This window comes from Pteropus vampyrus, unplaced genomic scaffold (assembly GCF_000151845.1).
Source record: "Pteropus vampyrus isolate Shadow unplaced genomic scaffold, Pvam_2.0 Scaffold671, whole genome shotgun sequence".
Taxonomy (NCBI): domain Eukaryota; kingdom Metazoa; phylum Chordata; class Mammalia; order Chiroptera; family Pteropodidae; genus Pteropus; species Pteropus vampyrus.
In genome coordinates this window covers 454,417-464,931 of record NW_011889452.1, presented here as the reverse complement: position 1 = coordinate 464,931, position 10,515 = coordinate 454,417, and the positions used below count along the sequence as shown (strand labels likewise).

The 10,515-nt window shown below is 39.4% G+C and overlaps 1 protein-coding gene across 1 annotated transcript; it reads right to left on the bottom strand.

Moving 5' to 3' along the window:
* Window positions 1-4,714: 4,714 nt before the first annotated feature.
* LOC105309109 (olfactory receptor 52K1-like) lies at window positions 4,715-5,677 on the bottom strand. Its single transcript, XM_011385202.2, has one exon. The coding sequence runs from the start codon at window positions 5,675-5,677 to the stop codon at window positions 4,715-4,717; it is 963 nt and encodes a 320-aa protein (XP_011383504.2).
* Window positions 5,678-10,515: the final 4,838 nt, after the last annotated feature.

Here is a 10,515-nt window from a genome sequence, read left to right as displayed (position 1 = left end):
TCAGCTTTTTTTCCCTTCCAGATTTAATTCCACTGTTAACTTCGAGTTACAGTGACATATTTTTATTGAGATCTCCCCCACCAAAAGAATCTCACAATCTTACAAAAATTCGTGTTTCAGTGCTTAACATTCTATATAGTGAGAAAATTATTTTTTTTTCTTAATTACTCTCCTTCTACTCCAAATTTCAGCCCACTTGAGATTTTTTAGCTGAGGAGTCAGAGAACAGCTGTACATTTGTAGAAGGCCACCCATTTCTTTGACAGAAGCCATGCCAGTGGAGCAGTGAGGAATGAAGCCAAGCTACAGTGGGCAAAAGAGAGAAGCAGAGATGCACATGCCTGAATATAAACTGCCACTGCTTTGTGCTGCTTGTGGGTCTAGAGGAAAAGCCTAGAACCGCTTATTAAATGTAATTACTAAAGTAATTAAGAGGTATCTCAGTGATTCTTAGAGGAAAAGCAGAAGAAACTTTATTTCCAGGAATCTAAAAGTGAAGATATATTTAGCTCTCTGACCAGGAAGCAACAGACAATTAGCAAGAACTGATGTTGTGCCTTTTTAATTATTCATGTAAATTCAGTCCAAATGACCTGTCTTCTGTAAAGCTGTCTCCAAATTCTATAATTCAGTATAGCATGTGCCCTTTTCTTTCCTATGAAATCACTTGACCTGCCCAGTCATTGCACTGATTACCTTGCACTGAAAACCTGTCAGTGTGTTCGTCCTTGAAGAGTAAGGATGTGCTTTGCTTATGGCAGCAGTCTCAGGGCAATTTCCAGAAGTGCTGGAATTTAATTGGTACTCAGTGCTGTTTGCTGCATAAATAAATATGACTAAATTTTTAAAATAAATAGATGAGTATATAAAACAACCAAGAATCGCAGGAACTTAACAAAACACTGAACTTAAGGGATGAGAAGGAGGTAGTAGACAGTGGAATGTCCATGAAATAGACTGAGTCTGCAATGATCCTCACCTGTAGCAATATTCTGGGTGCTTCATGGCAGAAGGAGCCCCACTGAATCTCTCTGCCATAGAGTCTGTGACAGAATCCTAGGTGTATGTCAGAAATTAGGTACTCCTTTGGTCACTACTGGTCACTTCTGTTGCTATCTCTATTGCTGCAGGCAAGGAGTCTCTTCTATGGGCTGTGGCCTATCCCCGTCTCCTTTATCTTCTTCTTAAAAGTGTCATAAACTTTATGATAGTGGTAAAAGGGAGATGCAGGAACACAAAAGTTAGCTTGCAGCAATGTGTGATCTGTAGGACAGAACCTAAAGGAAATTGAAAAGAGAGGGTTAGTTTTGAGGAGTCAGATCTGGGAAGAACAGCTACTCTGAGACAAGAGGACATAAATTTAAGACTACTAAGAGTTGTCAGACCAGAGGTATTAAAAGACTCAGAACCACAACAGCCAACCAAGCAATAACTCCTATCACAAGGGCTATAGGAAAGGCAGAAGAAATGAGCTGTCAGTAGTCTTCCTCAAATCCATAAGCCTCAAACTTGACCTCATTTTCCATACTGGAAATCCCATAACAAACTTTTAGCTGGTTCTGTCATCTTCACTCTGAAAGGTGAGTCTATTCGTGATTCTTCCCCAATGCAAAACAGGTAACTGTGAATAAAGCACTGGGCAGGCGAGATGTTATTAATAATTGGCGGGTCCCAGAGGACACACAGACACACCTAGACAGAGCCAAAGTTAGCCTCCAGCTTGGTTGGAAGCACACAGAATTAAGTCTACTGCCCCAGGGATAGCTGATTGGGCAGATATACTGAGCAGGGAGTGGCACCTGCACCTGGCCAAATGGCCCACATCAGTCTAGTGTTGGTCATCATCCTTAAATCTGTACATATCGATGCCTGTGATAGGAAACCTCATGCTCAATGAACTAAGAAACTTTACATATGAGCACTTTAAGCTCATACTTCTCATTCTCACAGGTCAAATTATTTCTTTAGCGGTCTCTGTAGTTAAATGTGTTCACTCCTCCATCCGCTCTGAGTGTTGGCTGCTAAAAGCTCGTAATTGAGTTACTCTCACTTGAGCAAAAAGAGCTGACTCACCCAAAATTTATTTTCTTATCTGAGTGCAGCTCTCACTCAATGACTGGTTTATATAGGAATATAAAGACTTGACCCTCTTTATTCAATACAAAATAACATTGAAGGGTCATTCCTCTCAAGAGCCTCCCCTAGAATAATCTCAGGCATCTGGGGAAATTTGATCATAGTTTAACTTCTTTCCATGCTCCATCTTGTTTCCCTCATGCTCAGGTGTTGTTCCCAAGTCTACTTCACAATAAACTTCCTGTATGCATATCTCTGCCTCAGAGTCTATTTCTAGAGAACCCAATCTTAGACAAATTTCACTATCTTGGATTAATTGAGTGTTCTGCTTCTTTTCTGGGGCATTATGACAGGTCCATGGACATCAAGTTCTATATCATGGCCAGTATGGAATAAGTATAGATTCTCAGACTATCCATTCCACCAAGCAGATCCTTTCCTTGGTCCCATCTCTGATAAAGCAGCTACCGGTCCACTCTAATGTTCACATTCTCTTTTAGAATAATGTTCCGATTACAGTCTATTAATTAATCCACTTAACAAGTATTTCATTCACAGATCATGAAAGCCTCATTCTTCATTCATTCATTCTATGAATATTAAATATCTATTGAATCCATGTCCTCTGCTATATCTTGGAAAAAATAATTAATATGATAAATGATCCCTGTCATCATAGCTCATGGGATGATATATGTTAACTATGTGATCACAGATACCTAATAATAGTTGTAAATGTTATAAGTTAAAATTATAGTGTATTAAAAGCAACCCAGGCACATTGTCTTCTAAACCCTGGTCATTCACAGTATAACTTCAACTTGATCCAACCCATGTCTCATTCCTGCTCATTACCTCCCATAGAGAATTAATCCTCTCTAACTTGGAACCAATCTCTACTACAGCACTATCAAATTTTATTACAATTTCTATATTTTCAAGTTTATTTCATCATCACTGAGAGCTTGGTAAATATTCAGAAAGACAAAAAAAAATAATGAGAAAAGAAGAGCAAATTAATTTAAAAAGGAAGACAAATATTAGTTTTCTGTTTGTTCTATGCTTACACACAGGAGTGAGTCTGCTTTATAAGAGTAATCATGTCCTCTAGCATGTCTGAACAGTGTCCACATTACCACCAGTTCAAATCACAATATTTGAAAAGACTAAGTTAATCACAGTGATTATGATTGCAATGATAATTTTGTGACAACTTCATTTCTTCAATATAAATTTATTGAGTGCCTACTGTGTTACATTTTGGAGATTTATGTATTCATTAATTCAAAAACACACATATTTCAATGTGACTGATAAGGAAATGTGCTAGTAATGGCACAGTCCATTAAAATAATGAGTTTCGTTTGTTGAACATTTATTGAGAGTGTATCAGCATATCATGTCCCAGGTACTATGCTAAAAATATAATACAATTCACCATTTAGCAGGGATGGAGACAGAGATCATGCAACAAATTATTACATAATTATAAATTACAATGGATAATAAAATAAATATACATAGAGCTCTGCGTTCAGAAAACAAGTGACTTGATCTAGTTATAAAAATCTTTGAGGAGGTGAAATTTGAACTGAAGTTCAAAATGAAAAGAAATGGTGAAGATAAGGATAGGGATATGCATTCCCATTAGGAAGAGCCCAGACTACCCATGGCTGGAGAAAGCAAGAACACTTAAGGAACTAAAGAAGGGTGTTTATGTATAGTAGGAATACCTAACAATCAACGCTACTTATGTTGTAAGAATACGTAAATACTTAAGAACTTACAACAAACACATTAAAGTGAGGCCAGTGTTAGGAACCAGAAGAAAATGGGCATGGGAGTTAATAATGAAGACAGAAAATAAACAAACGAGAATTAGAACAATAATTTCTGCATGCAATAAATTTTAACTCAAGTCTCTGCAACTAGACTAAAAATGAAGAAATAGAGGAATTATCATCACTCTCAGAGGATAAAACTACATAATACTACAGGAGTCATAGTCATCCATCTCAAAAACAGGCTGAAAAAGTACATGAGATAAAGAAATGAAGCTTTATCTGCAATTCTGGAGTGAGATGGAACATGAATATTTAAAGAGTTTCTCTCATAAACTGGACACTCTGAAGTATCTCCACAGCTTTCCACTCTTGTTTCCATGATGCCAAAATTTTTCTGATAGAGAGGGCCTATCTGCTCTCACATACTGGTTATGTGTCAGTGTCATGGTGGTAAGAAGTGACCCATGTTTTCATGTTTAAAATAGGCACCTGGTTTATCTCTCCCTGAACTCCTAAGTCACTTAGTCCAGGTCAGTCAAGGTCTTAATTATTTCTTAATTTCATGATGCATTTACCTTGTTAATACAAGAAAATCATAAATAATTAGAAGAAAAAAGTATCAAAAAATGATTTGCTGATTGATCAATTGAGATACCCCAGCTCTTCTCAGTTTTTCATCCCAATATCTAAATACCATAGGTCTCCGAAGTGATTTCCCAACTTCTAAACACTCATGATAATTTTATTTGCTTTCTCTTCACTGTCTTCACCAGGTAAATAACCTGGGCTGTGGAGCTCCCACCCCTAGGGGATGGTCACACTGTCCCCTGAGGTTCAGCTGATGAGAACTATACTCAGGTGGAATCAATTCTCTTGGGGCTTAAAATTTTAAACAGCTGCTTCCGAATCTGCTTGGTCTTTACCCCATAGACAATAGGGTCCAGGGCAGGGGGGAAAAGCAAGTAGAGATTGGCAAGGATGACCTTGGCAGCAGAGGCTGTGGGTGGGCCAAAGCGCTGCATGAGCACAGAAAGAAAGCCTGGTACATAGAAGAAGAGAATGACACAGACATGAGCCATACATGTGCTGCCTGCTTTAGAACGTGCCTCAGGTGAAGGAAAATGAATTATGGTCCTCACAATCTTCCCATAGGAGTAGGCGATAAAGGCCACATCCCCCACACCAAGAAAGATTGCTACGGCAAAGGCATAGAAGTTATCCACAGTGGTGGCTCCACAGGCCAGCTTCACCACTGCCATATGCTCACAGTAGGTGTAGGCAATGATGTGGGAGCCACAGTAGGGAAGCTTATGGGCCAAGCTTGGAAAGGAGATGGTCAACCCCACACCTCGCAGCACCACCAGGCCTCCAATCTTGGCAATAACAACTGGAGTAAGAATGGTTGCATAACGCAGTGGGTTACAGATGGCCACAAAGCGATCCAAGGCCATGGCCACCAGCACTCCTGACTCCATGGCAGAAAATGCATGGATAAAGAACATCTGGGAAAGACAGGAGTAGGAGCTGATGACTGTAGCACCAAACCAGAAAATGGCCAGCATCTTGGGCAGAGCAGAGAGGGAGAGAACCAGGTCCACAAAAGAGAGCATGGCAAGAAAGAAACACATGGGCTGGTGAAGGCTGCGTTCTGTCCAGATGAGAAAAAGCAGGACACCGTTTCCAGTCACTGCCAGAAAGAACATGAAGCAAAAGGGGAGTGAGATCCAAACGTAGGAGGAAGTCAGTCCTGGGATGCCAGCCAACAAGAAAATATGTGGGAAGAGATGAGAAGTATTGGATAGAATTGTGGTGAGCATCTCACTTAGAAGAACAAAGGGTCACTACAAAAAAAAAAAAAAAAGAGCAAGTTAAATTCAATGATGTGGTGTTTGGGAGCTCAGGATATATGGTCTCACTAACACCACCATCACCATCACTCTTCCACCACAGTTCTCAGAAAACAGTAAAAAATTACCTTTTAATTTAGTCAACGTTTCTGCAAGTTCTTCAGACATGAAAAGAGGCAAGTCAGCTTTGTCCAGTGGGAAAGGTACTGGACAAGAAGTTCAGAAACCAGTTCCAGAATTAGATATCCTACCGTATCAGTGACCTGGAGCAATTCACATAAACTGATTTAAGTAAAGAGATACTCAGGAACTGATGTTAAATCAAAATTCTTCCCATCATGCTCATATTCCGAAGTTCTGAATGCTGGTGCTAGGTTTAATCAACATTGGTCTCACGTGGTCCCCAAATCTTATATCACTAATCATCATCTGAAAATGTCTAAAATCCTAGCATTTGGAAAATCTCTTAATTTGGAGATATCTCATTCCTCTAAATTTCACTTGACAGCCAGGTTACAGAATATATGGTCCCTGATGACTCCAGCATTGATCGGATTCTTCCTTCGATTATTCCCCAGTCATTTTGTAAATGCATATCTTGTTTCTCTCCCCAATATCTCAATGGCTATTTCACCACATTTGTATCTCCCTCTCCTTCAAGGTACTGTTATATAGGGGTAGACATTTAGTTCGGAGTTGTGGTAACCTGAAATAAACAGAAGCTCTTGGTAATAACAACCATGTGAAAGCCAAAGAATTCTATATCAGAGCCACATTATTGAAAACAGAGAAGAAAATGGACAAATATTTGTCCAGTTCCATTTTTCATGTAATTATACAAAACATATAAAATTATTCAGATCTCCATCATGTATTATGCACAAACCATCATTTTGTAGGTTAGAAAATTGAAGTCTAGAAAGAAGTGAATGGCCCAGGGTCCCAGATATCTTTAGTGATAGAATCAAACAAGAACTATATCCATTGATCCATGAGCTAGGAAGTCATCATTCTGTCTCCACGTTAGCAATGACTGCTGTAGGGCCAAGGAAGAACATTCAGGGCCTGTGACCAAGGGTGGGCAGTAGAGAAATCAAATAGCTAAGAAATGATGTAAGGATTACATGTCTCCTACTACCCCCTACTGCCTTAGTTTCCTCACGTGTGAGATGAGTATATACCAAAACCTACCTCACAGGATCATTGTGAGAATCCAACAAGATATGATTGTGACAATTCTTTGTCAAATGCTAAAAGTAGTAATTCACTGAATTAAAAGAAATAAATTATGAATTATGAGGAATTTGTTTAAGAACAAAAGAAAATTTAGAGATTCAGAGGCAATGCATTTGATTTAACAAAACATGATAAATTCATCTCATGGGTGAGTGTTGTATAGTAAAAAACTGGAACAACCCAGTCAAGAATACTATATCCTCCCTGACACTGTTCCCTTCTTCTCTCCCAATTACACGTTGTTCTCCTCAACACCCTCAGGGTATGGTATTGGGTGAGGAGGTAGAAGGTATCAAGAAATGTGGCTCCTATTACCTGAACATCTGCTCCAAATTATCTTCAAAGCTGACCAAACTTAAGCCTCAGCCTACCTTGTGAAACATAACAGTGTCTTCAGAACTATGTAAGAAATAATTACGTTTGATGCCCAAACTATCCCCTTAGGACCCAGCAAATATTCCTCATTATAACCTTGTGCCTTAAGGAAAAGTCTGACGCAGGAAGTTCAGCTCCTCTGCCTCTATCAGGGAAGTAGTTACAGGGAGGCAGGAGTCCTAGAACCAGAGGGATCTGAGACACAGAGTTAGGTGCCTCCATTAATGTTGCCCCGCAACTCACCCTGTGGGCTTCGAAGAGAAGCAGACCTACAAATAGCTTACTATTGAGCTGGGACTGGAAGGACATTTGCCTGCTTTGGAGGAAGGAATTCTCACACACCTGATCCCTCCCTTGCCAGTGTCCATATAACGTGAAAGGTCCAGACAGACCTCTTCCTGGACTCACCTTGTACAAGGTATTGTCAGTATTTCCCATTTTTCCTAATGATATCGAGACCATGCATTTTCACTCCAAAGAGGCTGTCAGATTATCCAGATCCAGAAAGGTTGAGAGAAAGCTAATTTGTGATGGAGTTGTATATATCTCTCTTTTTGGGGCCTACTCACCAAAGAGCTTCACTGGCTGACCTACAGAGGGATGACAAGTTAAGCTACCAGTCAGGTCCTGAGAACGGGGCATATAATGGGCACATTTTCAGGCATTGCCTGTAGGGATCCAAAGTGAAGCTCCTATCATCCATAGACTAATTAGCATTTCTGCCTCCTCTTCAAACAAAGATCTAACAAGTTCTCTTCCTCTTATTGGGCCCCAGGGAACAATCCCAGCAGGGAATATTTTGAACAGCATACTCCAGGGTGCCATGTCAAGAGAGGGCCAAGGCTCTGAAAGTGAGAAGCAAGGAGAGGCTTCCTGCCATGAAAAATGAGACCACCTGGTTTGATAGCCAACCAAGATCTGACCCAGGGAGAGTGAGGAAAAAGGCAGGGAGATGAGAATGTGCAACACCAGAACCAGCATACAACACTATCTATGTGACCCTAATGATATAGGTAGAACCACGAGAGAAACTGGATTAATAGGCAGGAGTCTTTATAAGGGAGAACCTGGCTAGGAAATAAGGCTGGAGAAAATTGTAAATGTCTCCTGACATTCAAAATGGCAGGACATGGGTAGGCCAAGTCCTGTAAGTATTGTCATCTATCTTTGTTATCTCACCTTAGTGAAATAACTCACAACTCCTCCTCTTTTTAATTAATATCTCTACATTTGAATCTGATCTCAGCCACCAAAATCGATCCTGAAAATGGTGTCAAATTAATCTATGGGACAGTAATTCAAGACTATAAAACATCTGGAGAAAATGAGAACACCTCTAGTGGCATGCATGATTCTTTATGGATTCTTAAAATCCAGGAAGAAACTCCCAGCAAGGAAAAACAATTTGTTTTGTAAAGCCAAAAACAAGTACAAAAACATGGAAATTTATAGTTTAGGGCTCATCAAGACTTGTGTATTTTCAGAACGATAATTCCTTACAGACATAAAGAGGCCAACACAGGCTATATTGGAAGACACTATAGATTGATTGGGAATGGTCAGCACCCAGAATTGGGTCATCCTTTTAGGAAAACCATGTTTTAAGAGTGCTGACCCAGTACCAGAGGAAAGAAGACATAGCAGATGTGATTTCAGGTAGAGCCAAGATTATAAACCCAAACATGAAGCATGCAGTTTTCTAACAGTGAAGTTAAGCTTGGTAACAGTGAGCTTAGAACAGATGATGCTATGACATCTCTAAAATTGCAGGAAACAGGCATTATACAGTAGAAAATACCAGCTCAGAACCCCAGTGGATAAGAAGGAGTAAGTTGGACAAGTAGCAAGAGTGATACAAAGGTTAATCCAAGAGGAACTGAAGGTGTGGACTGGTAACTGAAACAGGAACCTAAGCCCAGAAAGTAAAGTCTTGGACCAGGGATATTAGATTAGTGTGAATATAAACCACCTGACTGAAACTATGAGAGCCTCACTTAAAGTCAGAAATTATGCAAAACATTAAAAGATTGGGACAAGGCTGAAGCTCCAAAAACAGTCAAGAGTTCTTAGAACAATGATTTAGATTTTTAAAAAATTCCAGAGTTTCTCTTAAGATTGTGGAAAGAAATACAGAAGTTTAAAACAGGGTCAGGTAGAAAATACACTTGAAACTGAGGCAAAGCATCAGCAAAGGCAAAGCAGAGGTACATGCAAAGACCTTTGACCACACCTTGAAGAGATGAAATCACCTTGGAGGGAGAACATGTAATTATGTCTATGGGAATCAGGAAAGGCTTCATAAATGAGGCAACATTAGCGAGAATTGAAGAGTGGGAATAGAAAATTCCAGAATGACTCACTACCATTAAAGAGGGTACCAAAACTCCAAAAGTATGGAATTATTGAGGAAAAGCTAAGAGATCAATGGTAAGAGAGCAGTGGAGAAGGATGAGGTGTGAGAGAGGGATTTGGACCTAGACTGTGACAGGCATTAAGTACTCTTCCAAACAGCATTGCACATTAATAGGAGGTCAAGGATGACAATACAGCAGACTAGGAAATTGTTTAAGTAGGGCCGTAACAATGATAGATAGTGCTTTAATAGATTTATTGCATAGTATTCTGGGCATAGAAAGAAGGTATGGTATTAGAGGAGGTAAGACTTGGTGAAATCCTGGAAGTGATCAGTGGCAATGGGGTAAAAGGAAGAAAATGAATCAAGTCTTTACTGGTAAATTAAATATCAAACACTTAAGAAAGGAACAATAACAACCTTATGCAAACTTGCAGAAAATAGGGGAAGAGGGAACAATTTGGTTTAGTGGGAGAATATAAGTCTCAAATAGGTTTAGAAGAGGTAAGGAATTGGGAGCTGTGAATTGAAAGAAATGTTTCAGGAAATTCATGAAAGAAAAGGAAGAGATGGGTGCAGATTCTGGAGTAGGGGTCAGGGAGAGAGATAGTTGAAATAAGGAGGCATGTTGGTTGAAGTTCCAGCAGGAAGCAGATGGCACATACGAAGAGGGAGATAGAGTAGAGTGTAATGAAAAATATATTCCAAAAACATGGGGAAAGTTTTCAAAATTAAAATAATAAAATAAAATAAAATTTAAAAGATGGTGAAATATACCTTAGATGTCAACCTGAAAAGCCATTATCATCCCACATGCCTAAGGAGCAATAGGAGGAAACAGTCA